Below are 27927 nucleotides of genomic sequence, written 5' to 3' on the forward strand. Positions count from 1 at the left end.
GGGAAAAAAATATGATTTTTTAAAAAAAAGATCATATATGGTAAATGAAGGAATGAATGAATGGATACACAAATAAAAAAGGAAAAGGTAACAAGTTACTGTTCTTCTGTGCAGAGCCTTGTCACCGGGAAGTTCCCAGTGGCTGCCAAATAAGGTCTGTAATGTAACCTTAGTATTACAATGGTCAAGAAACATGCCTAACGTTTTCACTTTCACTTTCCATAAGAAGCAAAAGACAAAACAAAAACAAAAACCCCAACCGTAAACACAGGAAGCCAGCTTTTTTATGTCTCTTTGTCTCAAAGCATGCTGATAGCATGCTTCGTTTATTTTTATTTTGGCTTCAATGCTGCCGCTTCAAAAGTTAAGCTTGTGCTAGTTACATCATTTTCAAATAGTTCCAGGATATCCTGAGGTTTCTTGGAAGCTTATCACGAGTTTCTCAGCAGAAAGATATGGAATGACGGAATAGCTTCCTTGAAAGGCCCACTCCTACCAATCTTTCCTTAGAAGACACATCAGCTGGGAAGCGCTGCAGGACATTATCTTAGTTCACACAAGACAGCTGAACAAGCTCATGGCCCAGAGGAAATGCAGACTAGAAGTTGCCACAGTCCAGCAACACCACACAAACAAGCTTCATGGCACCCATGCATAGGGTATTTGACACACAATCTGGTGTGTTAAAGTTCCTATGAAAGTAGAAACTTTGTTGGAGGTAGGGTTGTGAAAGACAAGAACAGATAGTAGGAAATGAGTTTAAATTTCCCCATCTTGCTGATGAAAACTAGTGAGGAAATGGTATAGTAACAGCCAACAAATCTTATATTATTTCCATGCGTGTAATGGAACTTCAGAAGCAGTGTGGTGCAGTGGTTAGAGCATCCAGCTAGCACAGGAAATGCAGGGATTCAAATCCTCACTTAGTGATGACGCTCACTGGTGACCCTCTCGATTACTCTCTCTCAGCCGAAATTGTCTCATAGGGCTGTTGCAGAGATAAAAATGACCAGGTGAGAACCATATACACCACCCTGAGCGAACTGGGAGAGAGTTGGTATAAAAATGTAACTAATAATAACAACTCACAGAAGTAGGACTGCAACAAAATGTTGCAGTATATTTCCACTATTTAACACAACTGCTCAGATTCTGTTAATTGATTTCCAACAAGCATGTAAAATAGGTTAGGCCAAGAGATTTCAAGCATAAAGTTCCCAGTGAGCTTCATAGCTGAGTGGGGATCTGAATCCGACTCTTCCCCAGTTCTTATGATTCTTAAATAAATAAATTCCCACTGTTGCTCTGCACAAGTTGGCTTCTGCAGAGAGTCTAACTTTCAGCCTTCTGCAATCTGTTACACATACCTTCCCCCGGCACACAGCCAAGAAAACAGCACCATTAGACTTGGGGCATACAATCTTCTCATAATAGGCATTTATGACCTAGGAGAGAGAGAGAGAAAAATGTAAATGAAAATTTAAGGACAAACTTGTGTCGTGCCTAGCTCAGGCTTGGTACCAGGCACAGAGTTCTCAAGACACCCCACAGGACCTTGAGGAGCAGGCACGGTCCCTTGAATCCAATGCTTAGGATCCCTTTGAGGGCCCTTCTGATGATGGATGCTGCAGCACAACTGCTGACAGGACTAAAACCCCGTCAGCATATGACACCTCTGCTCAGAGACCTACACTGACTGCAGATCTGCTACTGAGCCAAGTTAAAAGTGCTGCTATCGGTATATAACACCTTTCAGAGCTTGGGACCCATAAACTTTTGTGATTGCATTACCCCATGTAGCACCTACACTTTGGAACTCCCTGCCTATTGACACGGGCTAGATGCCTTCACTGTCCTGCCCTGAGACCTCCGGGTATAGGGTGGTAAGTAAGTAAATAAAAATACTTTTTTTGGCACCTGCTAAAAATATTCTTGGGACCCGGGTGGCGCTGTGGGTATTACAGTATTTTAATATTTTTTTGGAAGCTGCCCAGAGTGGCTGGGAAGCCCAGCCAGATGGGCGGGGTATAAATAATAATAATAATAATTATTATTATTATTATTATTAAACCACAGAGCCTAGGACTTGCCAATCAGAAGGTCGGCGGTTCGAATCCCCGCAACGGGGTGAGCTCCTGTTGCTCAGTCCCTGCTCCTGCCAACCTAGCAGTTCGAAAGCACGTCAAAGTGCAAATAGATAAATAGGTACCGCTCCAGTGGGAAGGTAAACGGTGTTTCCATGCGCTGGTCTGGTTCGCCAGAAGCAGTTTAGTCATGCTGGCCACATGACCCGGAAGCTGTACGCCGGCTCCCTCAGCCAATAAAACGAGATGTGCGTCGCAACCCCAGAGTCGGTCACGACTGGACCTAATGGTCAGGGGTCACTTTACCTTTACCTTTAAAAACATTCTTGTTTAAGCAAGCCTAACAAGACATGTAGAAGGTATCATGTGTTTTAATCTGCTTTTGGTTTATTGCTGGTTTTAATTATCTTTTGAATGTTCTAAACTGGGTTTTAAACTAAGTCTTTTTAACTGGGTTTTTAACAGGTAGTTTTATTGCTTTATTCTTTTTGTAAACTGCTCTGGGGTTTTATTACAGTCAAGTGGTATACAAATGTTGTGAAATAAATAAAACAAATAAAACTGCCAGAGGAGGAGGTGGAGCAGGCTCCTCACAGCTCCCTGTTTTCAAGAGTGCCGGCACCAAAAGCTTTCAGCTCTGGGCTGAAGAGAAATGGCACATTATGCATCTACGGACCCAAATATGTCACTCTACTCGTAAGGGGGCTTCTCGTGAGTAAGGAATCCATGCTACTCCATCACAGCCAGCAGCTGAGGCTACCATCTGGTTTAGGAGGCCTCCCTCTTGAGCCTTCCACTTGTTGGAAACATCTGGGTCCCAGATCTAGTCACTCTGCCTTGCTCCACTGTACCTTGCCTGGACACCCTGTGAGCTTAGACTGTTGCCTGACTTTGTCTTTGAATCATGTTTGGCCTTCGACTGATTCCTGGTTTCCTTGGAACATACTGTATCTGCAGTCCTGTCATTACATAGAAGCTTACAGCTTCTGTGATTGTGGCCCCATCCTCTGGAACGTAACAGCTTTCCAACTTCCACTGAAATATACAGGATCTAGGATCCCGGTATCTTGGTAACTTTGCTCAATCGGGCAGATGTTTAGTTCCATGAATGAGCCACCCTTCATTACAAGAAACCTGCAAATCTCATATCAAGCCATGTGAGATAGCAGCTTCCATGGAACACAACACAAAGAATTCCTGTTCCTTATCTTCCCGCAAATTATGTTCAAGACAAGACAAACAGGAAATATATAGCATTTTATATGCACATAAATGTTCGGAAAATTAGGATAACCCGGCAGAGAAATTTCAATTTTAGCAGATTATTCAAAACACTGCACTGTTTCCAAAGTGCTTCTGCCAGAGGTCAAATCAAATCAAATCTTTATTACAGTCATAGGCCAGCTTGGGGGGGGGGGGAGGTTTACAGTTATTTAAAATCCGAAAAACTATTTCAAAAACTAAAAAGAATTAAAAGTCTATAAAAATCTAAAGGAAGCAGGGGAAATCTAAATTGCCAGGAGTCAGAAATATGTCCAATGTTCAACTTCCTTTTAACTCACTTGAGCTTTCTGAATGATTTTTTAAATGTTAACTTGCTGTTCATCACACATTTTTATTAAGAGTTATATGGTGTTTCAAGGCCAAAGTGATGAATGTGTACTTCTGATATGTCATATATCTGTCACAGTGGTACTGCTCACCTGGTTTCCAAACCCTATCACTATCAATTACTGAAAAGGGGAAGAGGAAGATGAGGGGTGGAACTTGGCATCACGAGTGCGAGACTGGCTTCATTATTATCAAATAAGAGAGGCCTACAATTTGGACAAAAAAATTGGCTTCCAGGTGGAAAAATCAAAATTGGAAACAGAATTGTTAGATCCCAAAACTAAGATACTTTCAAGAATGTATAACTTGCTGTTAAAATGGAATACGCAGGATGAAACGGTTAAATCTGCTATGATTAAATGGGCACAAGATATTGGTCATAACATTATGTTTGCTGACTGGGAACAGTTGTGGACCACCGGTATGAAATTTACGGCATGTAATGCCTTAAGAGAGAATATTATGAAAATGATTTACAGGTGGTACATGACACCAGTCAAGCTTGCAAAAATTTATCATTTGCCCGATAATAAATGTTGGAAATGTAAAGAAAATGAAGGTACATTCTTTCACCTTTGGTGGACGTGCCCAAAGATTAAGGTTTTCTGGGAGATGATCTATAATGAAATGAAAAAGGTATTTAAATATACCTTTCTGAAGAAACCAGAGGCCTTTCTCCTGGGCATAGTCGGCCAATTGGTGCCAAAGAAGGATAGAACTTTCTTTATGTATGCAACAACAGCAGCAAGAATACTTATTGCAAAGTATTGGAAGACACAAGAGCTACCCACCCTGGAAGAGTGGCAGATGAAGCTGATGGACTATATGGAATTGGCGGAAATGACTGGCAGAATCCGAGACCTGGGAGAAGAGTTGGTGGAAGAAGACTGGAAGAAATTTAAAGACTATCTTCAGAAATACTGTAAAATTAATTTTTTTTCCTTCCAGTAGCACCTTATCTGTAACTGTAAAATTAATGAATGTTAAAATGATGTTGGATTGAAAATAAGTGGCATTAGCAACAAAGTTAATAAGAATATGCAAAAATGAATTGATAATGGATGAAAATATAGAGTTATAATATGTTAAGATACAGAGTTAAGATAAATGAAAGAGGGTAAGGATTTGCTGATTTGATTATTTAAATGGGAATATAAAAAGGGGAGGTGTGAGGAGGCCAAGGAAATAAGCTAATGAGTTCAAAGTTACAAAAAACGGATTTGTTTTTAATTCTTTTTTTAGCTATTTGTCTTTTGTATTTTGTATTTTTATTCATCTTTTTTCTTTTTCATGTATTTCTCTATGTTTTTTTTTTGTATCTTTTTCTTATTATATGACCTTTTTTCATTTTGTAAACTTATGTTTTTGTGAAACTTCAATAAATATCTTCAAAAAAAAAAAAGGAACTTGGCATCACGGGTGAAGCATCTGATTGGTTACACTGCTGCGGCACCCTGCGGCAAGCTTCCTGACGCCTTGTCTCTCCCCATCTCCCTTTCGGTAACAGGCAGTGATGCTTGGCACTGGGAAGCCACGTGAGCAACTCTGCTTTACCAACCACTACTGCGTATAACCCAAATGCCAGGATTTTGATTAAGGCTCAAGCTTCAGGAAAACACTAATAGAAAAAAACAGATACCTTCTGGTGCATGGAGTGCTATGTGAGCAGGATAAAACTAATAAAACTGCTAGGAGGAAACGGCCACTATTCCTGTTAGCCTACCTAACTTCGTGACAGCAGTCACAAAATTGAAAGACGCCTGCTTCTTGGGAGAAAAGCAATGACAAACCTAGACAGCATCTTAAAAAGCAGAGACATCACCTTGCCAACAAAGGTCCGTATAGTTAAAGCTATGGATTTCCCAGTAGTGATGTATGGAAGTGAGAGCTGGACCATAAAGAAAGCTGATCGCCGAAGAATTGATGCTTTTGAATTATGGTGCTGGAGAAGACTCTTGAGAGTCCCATGGACTGCAAGAAGATCAAACCTATCCCTTCTTAAGGAAATCAGCCCTGAGTGCTCACTGGAAGGACAGATCGTGAAGATGAGGCTCCAATACTTTGGCCACCTCATGAGAAGAGAAGACTCCCTGGAAAAGACCCTGATGTTGGGAAAGATGGAGGGCACAAGGAGAAGGGGACGACGGAGGACGAGATGGTTGGACAGTGTTGTCGAAGCTACCAGCATGAGTTTGACCAAACTGCGGGAGGCACTGGAACAGGAGTGCCTGGCATGCTCTGGTCCATGGGGTCACAAAGAGTAGGATACGACTAAACGACTAAACAACAACAATCTCAAGCTGTATATTGGACATCACTAACAACCAAATTCTCTTTTCCCTGGGACCCGGCTCAAGGTTGCTCAGTAGCAGTCTGACTAAGCAGTCAGGAACCAAGTTACTATGCAGCATAACAGTGTAAAGTTTTGCCAACCTCTGTGAAGGTTCCTTTGTTTCTTGGTTCCACAAACATTGGTTTAACTGCTTCAATTCTTCCAGCAAAATCATGCTCCTGTGAGAAAACAGAGAGAGAGAAAGAGAGGGACTAGTACAAGTGAGTCAAGCAAGTGAATCAGCTACTTCAAACAAGGTGTGGGATTTTCCTGCCTGCTTGATAGATGGAATAAAAGCAGGTGTGCAGTCACCTAAGACACACACACACACCCCCGCCTCCACACCAAAACCGGACAAAGGTTTCATGCCTGTTAGCACCAGACAACAAGCTCTGATTCTTTGGATAAGCAAGCAAGAACCCTGGGGCATGTTTCCAACATGTGAGTATTTTTGAAACTCAAGGTTTCCTAAAGTAAACAAGAAATATAGTATCTTGCTTTATTCCAATGCCACAAGCCAGAACATTTTAAATTAAAATTATTGCAAATCATTGCACTAATTTGAATCAAGCCAGAACATGAATGAGAGGTGATAGCTGTTGGAACCTGTAAGGTAATGCCATCTCAGTTGTGTTTTATGCCCTCTGGTGAACAAGTTACTTTGCCTAACTCCTCATTGTATAGAATCTGATCGTATCGCTTCAGATCAGATGGGGAAGATGCTCAGGCTGCCAATAGTTACAGCTTTAAGCCATGTCACCATTCAACTCCTTTTTGGCAACAATGCAGTGACAGCAGTTAATGAGGACTGCGCTGAAGACTGTGTGGAACAATCTTATTATTTCCTTACCATCTGTCAAAACTGTGCACAAATCCACTCAACTCAAACACCAATATTGTTTGTATAGGTTCTCGTTAATGACGAGCAGCGTGAACAATGCATATTGCTTAATGTCGCTTTATAGGACAGAAAAGGCCATGGAAACCTACTCTCCAATATTCCAGGCTTTTATCCATGACAGGATATGAAGGGAAGAAAACAAGCAGCCCATGTGGTGTGATTCGAACAAGATTACCTGCCAAAACAAAACAAACAAATATTAAGACCAAGTTCACCCTGATTTCACTATTTTTTTTTAATTAAAAATTTTATTTGCATTTTGATTGGCAGCAGCTCTTCAAGGGTGGAGGAGTCAAGGACACATTTCCACCCCCCAACAGTATTTAGCGCCTCAGTTGGTGGGAGACCAGCACAACTTTTTCAGCAGGGGGCCGGTCCACTGTCCCTCAGACCTTGTGGGGGGCTGGACTATATTTTGACCAAAAATATATATAAAAATGAACGAATTCCTATGCCCCACAAATAACCCAGAGATGCGTTTTAAATAAAAGCACACATTCTACTCATGTAAAAACACGCTGATTCCTGGACCGTCTGCGGGCCGGATTCAGAAGGCGATTGGGCCGCATCCGGCCCCCGGGGCTTAGGTTGCCTACCCCTGGTATAGCAGCTGCATTGCTTGGCTAAGTGCACAGTGTTGATTTAAATCCGTGTGGATTTCAGTCATGTTGGAGCAGAAGGTCTTCTCGATCTTACCTATTGTTCTCCCAAGAGATGACAGACACTCTGATGAAAATCTGCAAAAACAACAACTACCCATCAGCATTCAGCTTCTACATGCTGGAAAGTAAAGAATGCCTGGTGCCCCCACAGTCATCACCAAAGGAATACAATGAACCGTTTGTCACCCTTAAGACATGACTATCACTCTCTTCTTTCCCCTATTGACTGAGTCACCGAAAAAACAGGTCCCTGTAATTTATTAGAATGTATCTAGTCATATGATCCAAAGAATCATCTACAGAAGTTATAAAAGTTTAAATAGCTGAGTCATTAACAGTGTCAACACTAGAAAACAATGGGTGGGGGACAGAAGAGGCAAAGTATATTTCTAGGTGAGCGTGTTAAGATCACTGAAAAAAATTAACAGGATATGTTAATGGAAGTCCAGCAAATGGGGGGAAGGAATCTCTTTGTTTGAGGAAGGGGGCTTTGCCTTCCCTGCCCACCCCCATGCCGCCCATGGTCATTAAACTAACAAAAAAGGGTAGGTGGGGTTGAAATGAGTGCAGTGCCTGGTTTAGCCTTCCTCAGAAATCATGCTTATTGTCCTACGTGGAGTGGACTCTTATCTCTGGCCACAGAGAGTCATATAGTGAAGTTCTAACTCTGAAACAGAAACTTCTCACAAGTTTCCTCTACTTTCTGGCTCTTTTGTGTTTGCCTCCCGCACCTTCCTCTCTGAATTAGAGGTGACTGATCCAGAAAGAGAGATATTGGGCTCATTGTGGATATCTTGATGAAAATATTGACCCAGTGTGTTGCAGTTGTGAAAAATGTGAATCCCCTATTAGGGGTTATTAGGAATGGGAATGAAACAAAAACTCCCAATATCATTATGCAAAACTGGTGCAGTCACACTTGGAACACCTTGCACAGGTCTAGTAGCTGGACCTAAAAAAATTGTATTTTAGAGTAAACAGAAAGCTGGGGTTTGTTCCACAACAGAAAATGAAAATATTAACTGTTTTTCCTTTGCATGTGAAGGAGTGAAGAGAGGGAGGGGTCAAATTCAAGTCTCACTATAACACAGTCTCATAAAGCATTTTGTTACGTATGAATTTGGGCTCTGTATTCTCAAAAATCACAAATACGATTTTTCTGCAGAGAATTTGTGTCGAGCGCATGTGCAGTAAATTGATGCAGTACCCAAGTCTGCAACAAGATTATTAAACTGGAAGGAAGGAACCCTATTACCTTTTTTCATAGGTGGAACTCAGCAAACCACCATCAGGTCCTTTAGGGATTATGCCCACCCAAATCTGGTGTTTATCGATAACGTGTGGGTTTTCCAAACAAACTGGGAAGGGACTAAAGGAAAACAGAAAGGCAGTCAGACTTCACCAACCTGTCAGTTCTATAGACTTTATAGTTTAGCTTAATCCTGAGAGAGACAGATGGAGTTAATCAGAAATTGATGGGGGAATTCCATTATCTGCATTCCTCTTCGGTTGGAAGAGGAACCAGGCTCCCATCCAAAGTTTGACTGGCGGTCTGGCACTCAGTTTCCCCATGGAATGCAAGGGCAGGCAAAGGGACTGGGTGCACAGAGCACTCTGGCTGCCGTGACTGCCCCCGATTCCGCTATTATAATGAGGCTGTTTTTGGAAAAATATTGGAAAATCAATAAAAAAAAAAAAATTTTAAAGAGAATGATGCTCTTAGCGATCTGCAGTTTCTTTTAAAAGTTATATGATAGATATCTAGATATATGTGTGCAGTCTACCTCCAGTGTTCTGGGATCACAGCCGTGAAGCCAGAAAGGAACATTAGGTCATTTACCATGCATAGACCTTCTAGGCTGGTATAATGAACTTGTATAATGAACTTGTATGAGGAGTTTTATTTTCTGATTTCCCCAGGGATCATGTGACTTTGATTATTAGTATAACAACCTCCCTCGAGTTTCCCTTCTTTTCTTTTCTTTTGGTCTGTGATAAAGCTCTAAAATCTGAGAGATGATAACAGGAAAGACAAAAGAATGAAGAAAACTCAGCAAAGCCACTCGAAGAGGAAATGTAAAGCTGTGATAAGCCTACCGGGCTCTGCTGTCATTTAGAAAGGAAAGTTCCCCTATTAGCTGAAATAGAAGGCACTAAACCAGAGGTCAGCAACCTTTTTCAGCTGTGAGCCGGTCTACCGTCCCTCAGACCATGTGGTGGGCTGCACTATATTTTTTTTTTTGGGGGGGGGGGGGAATGAACGAATTCCTATGCCCCACAAATAACCCAGAGATGCATTTTAAATAAAAGCACACAATCTACTCATGCAAAAACACCAGGCAGGCCCCACAAATAACCCAGAGATGCATTTTAAATAAAAGCACACATTCTACTCATGTAAAAACAGGCTGATTCCCGGACTGTCCGCGGGCCCGATTTAGAAGGCGATTGGGCCGCATGTGGCCCCCAGGCCTTAGGTTGTCTACCCCTGTACTAAACTTATCGTGTCCTTTGATGGCCTCTGGTGGCCAAAGAAAACACTGCAGCCTAACTCTTTGAGATCAGTAGTCGCCACACTTTTTCAGAGACGGGACCCAACTTTAACTTAAACATGCATTTGGGGACCCATGTCTTTACCGTGTATTTTATGGCAGCAATGCTGCTGTTGTGACCTGCCTTAGATCAGGCTGGGGCTTGACAGAGGGTTCTGATCCAGCAGCTGAAGACTGGTGCTCTAGTGAATATGGCTGCTGCTCCAACTGTAGAGGTGGGGGAAAGGGTGCTGGCCTGTGAAGTGAGGGGCCTGTTGGCTGCCAAATCCTCATGCAGCCTCCTATGCTCTTCTAACCCCAAGCCTGGTGGCCAAGAGAGATTCCACATGGGGAGAATTCATGGCTGGAAGCACTTGGGTCTTCCAGCGCTGCCTGCTGCAATCCCAGCACTTGCACAGGCCCCATGGGTGAGGTGTTTTGACCGGGCGACTGAATAATAGTAACCTTTCACCAAGTAGGGGGTCTCACTGGGTCCTGCTTTTGCCAGTCTGGCTATAGGCCGATCTGGAAGGTATTTGTCTTCGCTGTCCCACTTTTCAGACTGAGAACTAAGCATATCTTTGCCTGCAGGCACCATAGCAGCAAAGAAGAGGGGATATAAATAAATAAATAAATAAATAAATAAATAAATAAATAAATAAATAAATAATAATAATAATTTATTTATACCCCGCCCATCTGGCTGGATTTCCCCAGCCACTCTGGGTGGCTTCCAACAGAATATTAAAATACAATAGTCTATTAAACATTAAAAGCTTCCCTAAACAGGGCTGCCTTCAGATGTCTTCTAAAAGTCTGGTAGTTGTTTATCTCTTTGACATCTGGTGGGAGGGTGTTCCACAGGGCGGGTGCCACTACTGAGAAAGCCCTCTGCCTGGTTCCCTGTAACTTGGCTTCTCGCAACGAGGGAACCGCCAGAAGGTCCTCGGCACTGGACCTCAGTGTCCGGGCACAACGATGGGGGAGAAAGTAATACGGGAAAGGTAAGGATTTTTTTCACACACATAAAAATATGTAGCGAACAGACAGTCAAGGAGCAAGAAACTGAGAAAGAGGTGGAGTCGAAAATGGAAGCGGGGGAAACAAAGCACAATCCAGAAATAGAGAGAGGTTATGCACAAACTGGATGGGTAGAGGCAGGGACAAAAAACTGGAGAGAGGTTGTTATGTTGATCATCAAAGTCACATGATCCCTGTGTGCCCTGGGCAAATGAACCCTTCATGCGGATGCGTCACATGTCAGCAAGCCAGAGGATATTTTTAAACCTAAGTGTATAGGTCCTTTGAAAAAAGGAGTCTGGTCAGCTAAAACAAGTAACTGGTGGTATGGAATGACGTAGAAACAGGGATGCCCCAAAATAATGAGGTAGAGTATGTGCACATAAAATACACAGTACCGAAGAGGCAAGCCCAAGCAAAAAGGTGCATTTAGCCAACAGGCAGAAATTTAAAGAACGAGTCTTCTAGCCTCAGGCACCTGAGCACCTCAGGCGGCGCAATGGGCCAGTGTGCCTGGCTGTTAACCGGAAGGTTGGTGGTTTGAGCTTTGGGCAGGAGAATACGCAAGAAGCAAAAAACTGAGTAAGTCAGGGTCCCTTCCGGCTCTTAAGATTCTATGATCTGGTTGGTCATTGTGGACTAATCTATCGCACAACAGCATTTAAAACTGAACATCTGTTAATATGAACATAAATAGTGGTCCAGTATGTAATTAATTGCCTCAAAATAAGTAGACTAAAAAGAGAAAGAAAATGTATCTCTTCAGTAATTTTTTTGGGCATCTCTCTGCCACGTATATTTTTAGGACCCACCTTATTTCTGTGATTGTGGGTTGTTTTAAGCTTGTTTTAACACTGTGTTTTACTTGCTGTAACCTGCCCTGGGACAATAGGGTGAAGAGCGAGCAATCAATTATCATCCTCCTCCTTAGATCACAATTAAATGGCAAATTAGTAAATTCAAGAGGCAGGTTTAAACCGGTGCCAATTTCCAAACGATTTAGAGGGAGTTCTTTTCCCATGGCACTTCCACATGTACTGAAACTGACCTCCAAGAACAGCCAATCACTGGTGTGCTCAGGGCTCACTTTGCATCACAGGAAATGTGTGATGATGTTTCTTCAAATACCTTGTCAAAAGCATCCCACACGTAAGAAATAAACCTTGAACCTGAAAATCCCGTACTTATTCCTCAATGACTTTCATTGAAACCCAGGACAGGATATGACCTAACTCAAGCTGCCTTTTGTCATAGGAACAACAGAAAGAGACTCACATCTGCATTTCCATAGTAAAAGACGACAGTGGAGAGAGTGTCCCGCTAGTGAGAATGATTGTTCGGACTTCCTGACGAACTAACTCGTGCATGCTGTATCCAGGACTGAAACACCAATAGCTCAAGACCTTTCCTGTATCAAACAAAATACCAAGGCAAAATATTAAGAGGTATTCACTGTGGCTGGAGCAAAGAGCACTGATCCGTAAGTTACTGCAAGCAGATATAGCAGGCCACTTGTAAGCAACCACGGGCCTTGAACTAATTAACATCTTCTCAGACAGCCTTGATGCACAGCATTAAGAAATTGTGAGTTCCAAAAAACTTTTACAAAAGTTATTATTTTTTTAAAATACCCTAAAACATGTAAACACTATTAAAAGGATCCTTTGAGTGGTCCTTTGTACAGAGCAGTATCTTATAAATGCCCCTAGAGCCTTGGAAGATGTTTCCAAGTAGAAAGGCAACTTTATTTTAATGTCTTGTGCAGAACTGGTTTCCCTTCTGATGGAGAAGAGAAGAAGTTAGGTAGAGCAAGTTCCTGACTGATATAAAACAATTCTATCTTAGGAAGGAAAGCAGTATCTGGGTGTACCTCAATGTTTATCACTGCAGAACTGCATAGATACAAGGAGAGTCAGATCTGAGCGCAGACAGCTCACCATATCGCCTCTAGAAAAACTGTTCTGAAGGATGAACACATTGACTAGAAGTAGCCATTGGCTAACTTGGGACAAAATAAAAAATTCAATGCAGCTATGTATTCTATCACTGGCAGGTAGCACTTTCAAAAAGTGCTTAGCCGTAGGACATGAGAAGATAGAGAAATGCTGAGATGGTTGAATGATGGGCTGTGAGAGATGAATTCACCAAACCTACAGATTTTATACACGGCACAGTTGCCTGGCAGGGGTGAAAAACATAAGAGTATATTCAGAGAACCTCTTTCACTTTGCTCTGTATGACATGGACTGACTCTGTATTTACATGGAAGGGAGGAGGGGATATCAAGTTTGGGAAGGTGACCATTTAAGTTGGCACTTCACTCGGTATCACATTTCTGGCACAAAAGAAAGTAGAGGCAGAGCATGGAACAAGCAAATGAATTGCGAGATCTGTATTTGTAGGCAATGCCATTGTTACTTCAATTCTCAAGGTTCTCTTATCAACACTCCAGATTGTTTTCTGTATTATTCACCACATTTCTAAACAAGGAAAATGTGTACTGCATAGACCGCCTGCAAGAGTTTCTGGAACTAAAGTACAAGGACATGCTATGAACAGTAGGAAGTACTTGAAGTAAAGCTAAACAATAGTTTTCCCCACTCAGAATTGGTATGTGTAAAATAAATATAATTTATCAAATTACTTACGACAACAACTGTGGGGGGTGAAATATTTATATGGGAACATACCTTCAGCATCATTAGAGGCTAAAGGTCAAATGAATTCATTTTTGCTCTTTAGAACACACCAAGTTTGGCTATTGTAATAATGTGAGATATACACACACCCTTTGCTTCTGTACACCTCCTTTCATTCAAACTGCAAACAAATCAGTACTTAATTCTAATTTAGGGATGGGAAATATGTAACCTTTCAGATGCTGTTGGACTCCAACCACCATCATCCCTTGCTGATATAGCCACTGACCAAGGATGATGGGATCTGTAGTCCAGCAACGTCTGGAGGGCCACAGGTTTCCCACCCGTGCTCTAAATTAAGCATTGATTCCCATTTTGTCCAAAGCAGGGGAACCATGGTTGCAAACTTCAGTACAAGCCAGAATATTAAGCCACAGTTTGAAGTCAGCTTATTCCAAAGATAGCAGCAAAACAGGGAAATCTGTTTAAATTTAGGTTTCCTGATTTAATGACAACTTGTGGCATAGAGGGAGGTAAGGAGTCCGTGTGTGCAGTCAAAAGGCTGATGCATATCATCTGGGGAATGAAAATGGAAGATAATTGTTATGTGCCGGCGTGGTTGCTCGAGAGCGAACAGGCAAGACTCCCACCGGTCTTTTCCAGGCTTTATTATCTGTACAAAAACATTTACAGTGCAGAGCGTCTCAAGTCCATGTCTGCTCAATCACTAGAAGAATCTGGGAGTGGGCGGACCTTAAACCTTCCCCAGCATAACAGTCTTTTGACCCCCATCCTTCTCCTCCCCTCTCTGCTTGCGAACCGACTGCGCAGAGAGGGCGCTGGCAAAGGGGGACTTGCCTCCCCTCCCCTTTGCTCAGGCTTGGTGTTGCGGCTCTCTCTAGCATCTTCTGATCCCTGCATCCATTCCCCACTGGAGGCGGGGCTTCCCTCCTCCCCGGAGGAAGAGCATGCTCTTCGGAGGCTCCCTGTAACACAACTGCCCTTCCACCTCTTGCCTCTGAGCTGATGGCAGTTTCCTGTCAATACTGGTCCTCCTAGCTTCCTTCCTAAGACTCCCAGTCCTTGACTACTTAACCCACATGGTCATGCCATTGTTTGCCCTGCTTTTGCCTATCTTTGCCCCCTCAGTTCTTCCCAAAATCAACAGCACAGCATCAATTCCTTCAAACACAACATTAAATTTTGGAAGCACAATTACATAGCGCAATGACAAAACTACGCAATGGTTTCACAAAAGCTGGCTAGAAAATGTCCTGGCCAAATGAGATTATAGATTGCTGTCATGGCACACAAAGCTGCCTCCAGTTCCAATTTAAGTTGAAGAAACCTGGGCTGAAAGATTTAGATGATCAAAGCAACGTATCAGCACTGTCACCTTGTTTTTTAGTTGCTGACGAGTTCCACAGGTCTGTCCTCTGCTTCTTTTTATGATTACTTGCATCTAGATGGATGTGGACCTAAGAAGCAGAATCAATAAATATGAAGTAAAAGAATAGGACGTCTATGCTACTTGCATCACCACAATGAAGTTTGTAAGGGAGCAGTGAACAGAACCAGCTTCTACTAGTAGGCAACATGTTGTAGGTGGGCCTATGCAGTTTAAACAAGGAACTGAATAAATTCTGAAAAGATATTAACTTACTCTTTTGCAATATCTTACAACTGAAAAGGTATAAAGTCACTAATTATACTATGGTGAACTCATGCACCCTCTTTTTCCTCAAACTTAATTCAACCATTTATTGCTAAGCCTATAAAAAGTAAAATCTTTTGATTTTTCGGCATCATAAAGGTAAAGGTAAAGGGACCCCTGACCATTAGGTCCAGTTGTGACCGACTCTGGAGTTGCGGTACTCATCTCGCTTTATTGGCTGAGGGAGCCGGCGTACAGCTTCCGGGTCATGTGGCCAGCATGACTAAGCCGCTTCTGGCGAACCAGAGCAGTGCACAGAAACGCCGTTTACCTTCCTGCCGGAGCAGTGCCTATTTATCTACTTGCACTTTGACATGCTTTCGAACTGCTAGGTTGGCAGGAGCAGGGATCGAGCAACAGGAGCTCACCCCGTCACGGGAATTCAAACCGCCAACCTTCTGATTGGCAAGCCCAAGTAGGAAATCAGCCTCAGAACAGTGAAACATACCTTATAATACTTTGAGACCGAGCAGCCCAGGATCGAACTAGACGTGCCTTCTGATGGACGGAAGTTAAAAACAGTCTAGGAAACAAGACGGGAGAAAATGTAAGATGGGGAGGGAAAATGCTCCATGCCTTTCAAGCACGGTAAATAAGATTCAGCATGCTTCTGAATGGCTTCATCATAACAACAAAATAATTTCAAAAGAGAGAAGGATTTTTGCTGGTTATCCACAAACCGTGTTTCCATGCACTGCTCTGGTTCGCCAGAAGCTGCTTAGTCATGCTGGCCACATGACCCAGAAACTGTACGTCAGCTCCCTCAGCCAGTAAAGCGAGATGAGCGCCGCAACTCCAGTCGTCTGTGACTGGACCTAACGGTCAGGGGTACCTTTACCTTTACTTTAGTATTACTAGGGGGGCACGCCCCCCCCAACTCACTCTGCCCTGCCCAACCTTTCCAAACCGCCTCACTCGTATATAATTTAACTGGCATATTATCATGCCTAATTCATCAATAAATGTACTCTACAAATGCGTAAACACCAATAAACATATACAATGACAATATGATGTGTTTTATTAGAATAACTATTGCTGCCCTACTATCCAAATATATTTTATAAGTACTGTATTTTTCTGTGTATAAGATGCCCCAATGTATAAAACACCCCCTACTTTTAGGGACCCCAAATTTAGAAAATGGGCATTTGCACTATTCGTGTATAAGATGCCCCCAGATTTTTAACCTTATTTTAAAGTAAAAAAAAAAAAAGGCAACCTAGTCTTATACATGGAAAAGTACAGTATATATTATAGCTTGGAGAGTGATCACCCCCTAGTGGAAGTTAAAACAACTACATCAGAGAGCTCAAGAAGTTAATAAAAATGAATGGCCTACTACAATTCTGTTTCTAAAAAAACCCCAGTTAATTTCATTATTACTGGTAGCTAGGCAGGAGATGCTGTTGGACATTTTGTGGTAGGGGAAATGGCCAAGAATCACTGCTAATATCTTGGATAAAACAGCTTGGATAGATTTGCATTTCCTATATTATAAGGTATTAATATGAAGCAAGTTTAGGCAGTCTGAAAGGATGGTACCCTGAGGAGCAAAAGGTTTCTCAGTACTCTTAAATAAACTTCATGGCACTGTAGAAAGAGCGAAATTAAGGCTATCAAAACTTAATCCATGTACAAAAAAATTAACTCATTTGCATTAAGTTTATGAACAAGTTAAATAAGTCCTAGTTCATTTCCTATAATTGTAATTTCCTATAATTGCAATGGATAACGACTTGTCTGGAATCTGGAAGATTTGAAATGAAAACCTATGTAGAAATACCACAAGTGAATGCATCTCCCTTTAATCTTTTCTTCTGCAGACTAAACATACCCAACCTCTTGGTTTTAGACACTGTCAATTTCCTGGTCATCCTCTTCTTCTCCAGCCTAAATCTACCCAGATTTTTCTACTGCTCTTTTTTTCCTGACTCTATCATCATCTTGTTTACCCTCACCAGCATTTCCTGTCAAGACCCATCCAGTGCTCAAAGCAAACATAGAGGTTACTGTGTCTAAAGGATAGGATTCCCATAGGATTTGTTCTTGATCTGCAGGAAAGGTTTACACCAGGCATAGGCAAACTCAGCCCTCCATATGTTTTGGGACTACAACTCCCATCATCCCTAGCTAAAATGACCAGTGGTCTATGCCCGGTTTACACTGCACCAGCTCAATCTGGTCTCCTTAAATCTTTCCAATTATGTTCTAGTGAATCACAAATATGCTATAGTTTCTAAACTGGAAAATGCAGACCACATCCCTTGGAACTCTCATTCCATTGTGCACAGTAAGCTGGCATTCAAAGCCTCTCTTCAAAGACAAAGAATACCAAGTGGAAATGACCACAGCCTTGACTGCTGCCACCATCAAGCAGAATTTATTTTTCCTTCATTATAATAAACTTACACAGACACAACCAACCACCCTACCTTATCACAGCTTCGGACCTGAGCAGGTTGAACATGAGAGTGCAGCAGAATTCTGTAAAGTGGTTTTAACCATCCTGTTCTCTAATTACCAACTTGCCCCAGGTTTACATAATGTGCATTATGAAGATATTCACAGAATGACATGAATAGCTCACTTGGAATGTTATTACTGAATTTAAAACTCTCTCCATGGTGCCTTTCAGTCTTTGAAACTACAAAAGAGGAGGCAACATATATTTACCTGAATTATGTCTGTAAATTTATGCAACCCAGCTGTATTGATGAATATGCCAGTACCTAAAGGCAGGGGAGAATATTGTAACATTTTTACATGACTTTTCTCACAATCATCAAAAATCCATTTATGAACACTGCGTTGTAGGCATGGAGGCACTGGACAAAGATTCTGGCATCTGCTACAGTGCCCTGGTCAAAACTAATAAAATGAATTCCAACAAAATCAGGCATTAATTACTTTCTGGACTCAATCTCCTTTTACTAGAAATAATTAGCCATCATGGGCAAGGGGGAAGGACACAAAAGATCAGCCACAGAGTACCCCGTCTACATCCTCAGGACACATCAACTGAAACTCATCCCACGAACTTGGCCCTGATGGCATTCTGGTAATAGCCCCAAACACTGTTACAAATGAGGCATCAAGGTCAGAGAAGATATAAGCAATTTTATTACATATTCTTATTTATTACATTTATTAGTCACTTTTCTTCTTTTTCACAAAAGAAACTCAAAACAACTGACACAAAAAATTGTATACTCAAAATGTTTAGCAAACTTATCATAAGATGCCTCTGAAGATTCTAGGATCTCTTCCCAAGAGATTCTAGGATCTCTTGCTTATTCACCATCCCCACCATACAGAATAGGTTTCATAATGAGTTCTTGTGTTCAATCATATTCACCATGAATCTCTCACCTGTATGCTAGTTGTCTCCCGCCTTGTTTCATTTTCTCTAGATGCACCTTAACTATTTTCAGGTCTGTTTCTTGGGCTCATGCAATGCTGTGCACTCTCACAATATTATACTCTACTTTCAAACTTTCTCCCCACCCCCTATTTTTCCAAAGTACAATGTGTACACTTACGGCCTGCTAAATACTGTAAGATTTGTTCCAGTGACTCAAGGAGAGATGCTTGGGTTTGGGATGTGATTTGGACCTTTTCAAACAGGTCAAATATATAGCTGTAATTTCAAGAAGAAACATAAACAAAATACTGAGTCTTATCCTAGTAGCTAACCAAAGGACAAAATACAAAACAGTCTCACTCCATTTCTCACTAAGGTATTCTATGGTTCTTAGAACATATAAACATTATGTATATGGAGTTAGAAGAACTACTCAGAATCAACCCCGGAAAAGGCAGATCATTCCATCAGACAAGCAGAAAAGCTTGCACTGAAAGAGCAATCTGCCTAATGCTATGTTGAATTCCTCCCTGTAAGTATGGAGAACCTCTTCTGTAACAGAGAGTGGTAATCAAATATGTTTTACTTAACAGTACAGTGGTACCTCGGGTTACATATGCTTCAGGTTACATACGCTTCAGGTTACACACTCCGCTAACCCAGAAATAGTGCTTCAGGTTAAGAACTTTGCTTCAGGATAAGAACAGAAATCGGGCTCCGGCGGCACGGCAGCAGCAGGAGGCCCCATTAGCTAAAGTGGTGCTTAAGGTTAAGAACAGACCTCCGGAACGAATTAAGTACTTAACCTGAGGTACCACTGTAGTTTGAATCCCCGCGATGGGGTGAGCTCCCATTGTTCGGTCCCAGCTCCTGCCCACCTAGCAGTTCGAAAGCACGTCAAGTGCAAGTAGATAAATAGGTACCGCTCTGGCGGGAAGTTAAATGTTTCCATGCACTGCTCTGGTTTCGCCAGAAGCGGCTTAGTCATGCCAGCCACATGACCTGAAAGCTGTCTATGGACAAACGCCGGCTCCCTTGGCCTGTAGAGCAAGATGAGCGTGCAACCCCAGAGTCGTCCGCAACTGGACCTAACAGTCAGGGGTACCTTCACCTTTAACCTTAGTTGAATACCATCCACCACCTCCTACCAAAGCTTGATGAGCCTCCATAAACATGAGGGCTAGAAACCTTCTTTTAAAAAATAGTTTCTGTTTTTGAAAATGTGAAACGCAGTGGATTGATGAATGTCAAGTGATTTGTTTTATTTGGTATTTGTAATCAACCCTTCCCCCAATAGTGTATCCTCTGGACATTTTATCCTCCCAAACCAACCTGCAAGATAGGGCAGGCTAAGCAATATTTCATTAATCTATTATATTTATATCCCACCTATCATTCAAGGTGGCATAAATGACTTGTTCATTCCCTATAACAACCTTGTAGAATATGTTAAGCAGAGAGGTAGTAGGTACCCCAAGGCCTCCAAATGAGCTTCACTGCTTACTAGTCTAAACATTATATGTACTACTTGACCTGACGGGACACCCAGTGAGCTTCACAGTCAAGCAAGGGTTTGAACTGAGTGTCCCAGTCTGACCCTTTGTCCTGCTTCATCAAGCAACCTCTTTGCAGCTACAATTTCCAGCAGCAACAACTGAGCTCCAGAAAACCTGGGTGACTCAGGCCCAAGATTCTCAAGGAAACCCCCTACACCATAAAACAAGCAACAAAGCAATTTTATGAGTCTATGGGCAGGCACACAAAAACAAGAAATGCCAACTTGGCACACGCTTTGTATCTCCTGAAACATACCTTCCATCTTTAGTGAGTCCACTTCCACTTGGGGGCAGCTCGACAGCATCTATAACGTTTTCTAGCTGAAGAAGAATCTCTTGAAGGCAAACAAAGGAAGAGGAGGAATGTTATGCAGCTGGCATATAACCAAATTATCCTGCTCTTTCTCCTCAGACAAGACTGCAACACAGGCACTCTCTCACTGCCTTCCCAACAAGAAAAGGGCTCCTTCTAAATGACACACTCCCTTAGGGTGGGGAGGTTGCATTGCCACATTTACACAACAGGCCACCTCAGTGGGCTTGTTACTGAAAAGCAGGACATAACTTTTAAAAAGAACTAAAGCAAAGGACTTTTTCTAGGGCTGAAGTAAGATTTTCACATTTGGGGGTAATACTTTCTGAGTAAGATAAGTAGAATCCAGTCAACCAATGATCTGCCATATGCCAATATCATAAAAATGACAGGCAAATTACATTGTTTACAGGCAATTAAAATATGCAAATGAGTAGTAGCTTGCCAGCCAAATGCATAAACATGAAATATCCTTCAGTATTCAACAAGTTGTCAGTAAATTAGCTAGCATTTCTCATCCACCATGTATGTTTCTCTCAAACCAAAGTGATTAGGAATTTGCTTCCACAAGGGATACTGTGCATTCCCCTCACGCACACAACCCTTAATAAATGTTCCTCTAGTCTCTTTGGGTATTGTTCAAGGCATTCAGTTTTTCACATACTACCTACGTTGACAGATCTTTAATTTACTGCACCGAAGAGGTGCATAAAGTACAAAATTTGGAATATCTGTGCAATAGAGAGAGTAATCAGCTACATGATCGCCTTGGCTAAACTGAAAGCCACCCATTGCCAAAACATTTTTTAAAAAAACTTCTCTATAGACAAAATATGAATCTAATAATTGTACTTACGCTTTATCTTTGCAATGTCTTCAAGCTCCATGTTTAATCCTGTTTCAGAAAGAATTCTTATTCAGGCAGTTTCTAGTGCAATACTGTATCAATGTCTCTTCCCCCAACCCATCCTGTATAAATCTCAATATTTAGATTGTACACTAATGTACCTTTCCAAGTGCAATGTACATGCACTGCCTGTTAAATGCTTATTGGACTTTGATTGTGAATGAGTGGAAGAGAGGAGGCCAGGAAGGCTGCAAAGTATTCTGATGGCTATCCTGCAGGCTTTATGTGCTCTTCATTTCCCTCCTTGACCAATTCTCCAAACCAAAATCCAGAAATCCAAAGCACAAATATCAAAAGCGCCATTTAAACAATTTGCTTTTAAGTACCTAATTTATACTGGATTTGCCTTGGCATGCAAAACACACATCCCTTTAAACAAGCTCAATGAATGCACTGAAAAAAATCTTGCAAAAGCCTCACTGGCATTAATACACAGCTGCACAAAAGATTTTCATGTTCTTGCACAAGTATCTTTCTTTCACTGGGGTTTCACAGAAGAGTTGCCAGCCATAATCCTAATACATCAACTGCCTAGCAACCAAAATCCACGTTCTGAAGACTGATTTTGCAGAACCTAAGAGTAATTCCAAAAAGCATGCAGCCCAATGAATCTCTTGTTGCATTCAAGAAATCACTGCCCTATACAGGCAATCTACCTGAACTGGCAGGCTCCACATTGAATTCAGAGTTCATTTCATTCTGCTGAACGTTTTTCACTTGTTCTTCCAGAACTATGTTAATGGCATCCACAGCTGAAGCTAAGTCATAGGGTGTCAAGTCAAACGATGCCAACTCTTCACATATCTTTTCCTACGGGTGTAGACAAAAAGTTACACTTGTAGTGTACACTGTTAACCACATCAGCTATGCACACACTTTGGGTCTGTCTGTCAGGACAATTCCTGCTCTAGGAAGCCAACATTATCAAAGGACCAAATGAAGAGAGTATTCTTTTAAAAATAACACCAGTGACCTATCATCTCAGTTGCTCAATACTTATTGAGGGAACAAATAGTCACAGATTACTTGAATTCTTATATGAAAACATACCTACAAGGCTCTTTGCCTGTTAAAAATGGAGAGAAGCCAGGGGCATCTTTTCTTACCACATTGTGAGCTTCATCAAGTATCACTACAGCCCCCTTCAAGTCCAAGTTGTGAGCTCTTCGACTCTATTTATTTAAAAAAAGGGGGGGAATATGTCAGGCAGGATGGCAGGGACAACTTGTTTACAACTATTTGCAACCACCCTTAAACGTCTGCCATCACAAAGCAGTCTATCAAGGTATAGCAGCTGCACATGGCCCAATGAAAGAAGTGCAACATGGTCCTGTAAACATCCATTTCAATGGCACTCACACAGGTGCTCCTTGCGAACCTATTATTTATTAAATATTTTATATGCTGCCTGATTTGCAGACATCTAAAGGTGGTGCACAACAGTATCTAAAAAATATTATAGCAAGTACAATCAAAACCAGTAACATACAGTAAGGCAATCCATCAAAATATCCTTTAAAATCCCACAATAAGCAGGAAGTTGTGTGTGGGTGTTATATGTTGCACACACGTGTTTGAGGAACAGTTAATGCCAATAAACCAAAGCAACATGTCATTTTGCTTCTTCGGTGCACATTTCACGAAGAAAAACAGTGAGACAGCTTTGTCAGCACATCAGAAACCCCTATTATTCAATCAACCTCATAACTAGAAAATGATCCATAAATCTGCATTGCTACAATCCCAAAATGGTGACCTGTACTGGAATTTCATTATTATCCACACTTCACTATGAGATCCTAGTACAGGTCACTCGAATCCGGGTAACCTGCAGTAATGATTAAACAAAAGGTTTTTAGCCTTCAAAAGAAGGGGGTAGGGCAGGGGTCTGCAACCTTTAAGACAAAAAGAGCCACTTGGACCCGTTTCCGAAGAAAAAAAAAACTGGGAGCCGCAAAACTCGTCATTATAAAAATAACTTTTTTGTCACTTTTTTATTATTTCTTTGTTTGACCCCTCAGAATTACTCCTCCTCATAGAAATAAACGTTAAATTAACAAGTTACCTTTTTGTGTGTGTGTGTTCTTCACTCCCCTTCAAAACAGTGACCAGCGTACATGCCCCCTTTCAATGCAGTGACCAGCGTACATGCCCCTTACAATGTAGCAGGCGGGCGGGCGGGAAGGTGACGTTGGGACGGTGCGTGACTAACGCACGCACCGCCCCCATGCGACGTCACAGCCAGTACAGCGCCCGCCACAGTGGGGAGTGTCGGGGCACACAATGCGCCTCCTCCCCTCGCTAGTATCCGCCCTGGAGCCACGGCAAAGGTGTAAAAGAGCCACATGCGGCTCCGGAGCCGCTTGTTGCTGACCCCTGGGGTAGGGGAGAATAAAGGCTACACAAGCAGTTTTTTTTCTAAAAGCAGAGCTCAAAGAGGCTTCTAATACTCAGTAGATGGCACCATATTCAAGATGGATCAAGGACCACATGGCTCTAGCTTTCCTATAGCACTGCCACTAAACTAGCCTTGTTAGTCTAGTTTATGCAGGGAGATATGCAGAGACTCCTGTGATTTGAATTAGTTATACAGAAGGGAGAAATTTGGCTGGGAAAGCTTCTATGATGAAAACAAAGAAAAGCAACTGAAGTTCTCCCTTGTATGCCTAGCCCAGCAGGGAAGCTCAACAAACCAAACAATATTCAGCATATTTGGAAGGATGGAAGAAAGGGAGAAATGCTACATGATGACTTCCAACAAAAAAAACTAGTGAAGAAAACTATCTCCCTTTCTGAGAAGGAAATATGTTAAAATAAAAGAAACACACGAACAGGTATCTCTGCCTTATGTGATAAGCATTTAGCATCTGTAATGTCTCCTGTAATGAGTTAATTAAGCAATTTACTGGCATATCCACTAAAATCCTCTTAAAATATTCAGTAAAACTGACTCGAATTTTAAAGTAATACCCCACATACCTTTGGGTCCAGTAAATAGTTATAAGGCATAAAAATGATGTCTGCCTGCTGCTTCAAACTCCGAGATAGATAGTAAGGGCAAACTCTGTTTAAAGAGAGAGGGAGGGAAATGTACACAGTGCTACAAGACAACCAACATGCTTTCCACAGTCATTTATTAAGATTCTCAGGGGTTTCTTGTCAGCTTCTTAATGGGCTAGTCTTAAAGGCAGATGGTCTGGTGGGTTTACATGGGCCCGTCTCCTCTCTCATCTGATAAACGAGAATGCTGGCAATAAATCCTTGACCCTGCAAGTGCAGCGAGATAAAAGAAGGTGGTGGTGCAGAGGCTGCTAGGAAGCTTAGCATTTAAGGCAGGCATAGGCAAACTCGGCCCTCCAGATGTTTTGGGACTACAATTCCCATCATCCCTGACCACTGGCCCTGTTAGCTAGGGATGATGGGAGTTGTAGTCCTGAAACAGCTGGAGGGCAGTGTTTGCCTATGCTTGATTTAAGGCATTCAACTTTTTCACTGACATAGTCCAGCTTCGACAGCCTTCTGGCAGTTCCCTTTCCTGCGAGAAGGGAGGTTACAGGCAACCAGCAGAGGAACTTCTCAGTAGTGGTGCCCGCCCTGTGGAATACCCTCTCACCAAGAAAATAAACTGTAAAAGAGAGAAGGAACCTTGATAAAGCATTACACAAAGGGGGGCGGGTGCTTATCATGTAGTCATTTTTCAATCACAGCTTTATAGCCCATTAAGCAAATATCTGTTTACTTAATTAGATGTGTCACGGGGCTTATGCTTACAAAGATGGATTGTTCATGATTTAGAAAGTATAGAAAAGGGAGATTTGGAATTATCTCCCACCTGATGAGCTTATCACTGTATGAACATCAGCTACAGTGGTATAGATCCAACAGCACTTGTTTGATAAGTAGTCATAGATGTCTTGGTAGTTACACAGACTTGCACTGGAGATTTTGAATTCCCTAGCCAAAGGAATGCAATTCAGTCTCTAATCTTTCTATGACTAAATGAAGCAGTAATTTCATATAACAGTGGGTTTTTCTTTTTCCATGCCATTCTTTAATGAATTTCTAAATTCTGCAATACAGATTTTATTTATGATTGATTAATGCTCCTTCGGAAGGAAGGGCAAGATATAAATTTAGCCAACAAATAAAACATTTGGGTTGACTCTTTTTGCAATAGTCAAGTATGTAGATGTAAGTGAATGCAGCCAGCGCTTTCTATTCATAGAAAGATCATACAACAACTTGCATGGTTGAAGGTGTGAGCGACAAATGACAATATCCCCACTTCCAATTTCAGCCTAGTCATGAACTCATTGGGTGTTATTAAATCAAACCAATACATCTGAGTCTAAGCCTACCCGATGTTCACAGGTTTGATGTATGGATTACCAACATAGACTATATGAAATTGTTTGAGCACTTCATATTTAAAGAGCATTTTCCTAATATACTAGAAGTTTCCATTATTTTCTTATATACATGCACATATACATTTCCTATATACAAATACATGCACAAATTTACTGTGCACAACGACTGAATTTTGAAAAAGACTGTAAAAATTGAGTCCTTTCCTCATTTCAGTTCAGCACTAATGCAATTATCTATTGAGAATATGCTGCTAATATTATTAATAATTGTTTGTTGATGAAATTTGTATACTGTCCATCTGAAGATCACAGGGCATTTCACAACATAAAAATACAAAATAAGAACACAAAATACATAAAACAAAAACAAACTAATAACCCCACCTCCCACAAACTCATTTAAAAGGCCATAAAATGTTAATCAGCCAAGGACCTGGTTATAGAGAAACAGTTTAGCCTGGCACCTAAAATATGCAATGAAGGGAGCCGACAACTTTCCTGGGGAGAGAATTCCACAGAAGGGGAGCCACTGCAGAAAAGGCTCCTTTTCATGCTGCCACCCTCTGGATTTCTCATGAAGGAGGCACATGAACACGGGCCTAAGATGATGAACATAGGGTCCGTGTTGGTTCATATGGGGAGAGGCATAAAGAAAGAGAAAAGTGAAGAGGAATTGTGACCTGTGCTTGTTCCCATTTTTAACCAGGTCTTCAATATCCAAGATGGAGCTGATCAGGTCTTTTTCAGTGCTCTTCTCTATAGAAAAGAAAAGAGGAGTTAGCATATTCCAGCAGATCCCTGGCTGGCTCATATATTCCTGGCTCCTTGAACATCCCATTTTGGGCCTGCCCACCCATTCAGCAGGTAGAATGTCGAGTTCCACACTAGCAGAGAAATGTTGGCATCACTCCACAGCTGGGTGGCCAGAAGGGCTGGGCAAAGGACACCTCTGCCCAATCCAAATTCCCCAGATTGTAGCCTTAGGTCAGGGGTCACCAACCTAAGGCCCAGGGGCCAGTAGCGGTCCGCGGAGGTCGCTTGACCAATGCACAAGCTGCCCTGAACCGAGTTGCCCACTTGCACTAAACCGGCACAGTGCAGGGACTCACTTCCGCAGTGCTGGAAATCGCGTCTGTGCAGACGCTGAAAATTGCGGACACGCACACACCAAAAATCGCAGGCGTGCGCACTCAAAACACATGCGCAATACGGCCCATGGAGGGATCTGTCATCATTGCCCTTGAGCCAGTGTCACCAACTGGACTCATCCACTTCAGCCCCGACTGGGCTAGGTGAGCTGGGTAGCACTTCCAGAGACCACCTTCTGCACAGGAACAGGTCAAAGTGCTGTGGACTCACAGCTTAGAGTTGTGAGCACCGGATTCACTCCAACAAGAAGACAGTCGTCACACAGCAGAGTATAGCAGAGTCTAGCAGAGCATATACGACTCGGACAGCAGCTCTGTAGAGTATCTTCTTTATTCTATAACTACAACTATTATACACAACTATATACAGATCTAAATGAGGTCTAAACTAAAAAAACTGAACTGCACTGAGTATCTGCAGCTGCTCTTAGCAGCAACCTTATCTATACACACGATCTCTGACACTCAGTCTCTCTCTCTCCGACACACTGACTGATGTTAGGCTGGAGCGGAATAAGTAGAGAGCAGAACACCGCCCCTCCTCTCTGGAAAATCACCAGACTCATCAGCAGATTCTTGGATATGGGAGGGGTGAAATCTCCTCAGGATCTCCACAGGACCGATTTGGCCCAGGCAAGATAAACCTTGCCGACCCCTGCCTTAGGTGGTCAGGGTTATGGAAAGCAGGTCCTATCAAGAAAGTTTGGAAGAACTGGGCATATTTAGACTGGAGGAGAGAAGACTCGTCCTACACCAAACACTCTTCTCAGTGAGG

General features: G+C 42.0%; 1 protein-coding gene and 1 long non-coding RNA gene across 13 annotated transcripts in view; one reads left to right on the forward strand and one right to left on the reverse strand.

Annotated features, from left to right (window-relative positions):
- RTEL1 (regulator of telomere elongation helicase 1) overlaps positions 1-27927 on the reverse strand; it is a 70075-nt gene that overhangs the window by 29402 nt on the left and 12746 nt on the right. For all 12 annotated transcript variants that reach the window (XR_014549155.1, XR_014549156.1, XM_083618361.1 and 9 more), the window contains exons 7-22: positions 26685-26760; positions 24614-24698; positions 22741-22806; positions 22291-22444; positions 21584-21622; positions 20671-20749; positions 19037-19134; positions 18171-18226; positions 15943-16017; positions 15177-15258; positions 12417-12549; positions 8846-8959; positions 7625-7665; positions 7018-7103; positions 6129-6206; positions 1368-1445 (exon numbers count right to left, since the gene is read on the reverse strand). Coding sequence is in view for 10 of the 12 variants with exons in the window: in XM_083618361.1 (XP_083474487.1) it covers positions 1368-1445; positions 6129-6206; positions 7018-7103; positions 7625-7665; positions 8846-8959; positions 12417-12549; positions 15177-15258; positions 15943-16017; positions 18171-18226; positions 19037-19134; positions 20671-20749; positions 21584-21622; positions 22291-22444; positions 22741-22806; positions 24614-24698; positions 26685-26760 (1340 nt within the window). In the remaining 2 variants the exon portion in view is untranslated. The remainder of the gene's footprint in view (positions 1-1367; positions 1446-6128; positions 6207-7017; positions 7104-7624; positions 7666-8845; positions 8960-12416; positions 12550-15176; positions 15259-15942; positions 16018-18170; positions 18227-19036; positions 19135-20670; positions 20750-21583; positions 21623-22290; positions 22445-22740; positions 22807-24613; positions 24699-26684; positions 26761-27927) is intronic.
- LOC310764855 lies at positions 12568-15438 on the forward strand. Its single transcript, XR_014549280.1, has 2 exons — positions 12568-13751; positions 15247-15438. It is a non-coding gene; the product is annotated as an uncharacterized lncRNA (long non-coding RNA).

Source organism: Podarcis filfolensis (assembly GCF_964270895.1).
Source record: "Podarcis filfolensis genome assembly, chromosome: 6".
In the NCBI taxonomy this organism is placed as follows: domain Eukaryota; kingdom Metazoa; phylum Chordata; class Lepidosauria; order Squamata; family Lacertidae; genus Podarcis; species Podarcis filfolensis.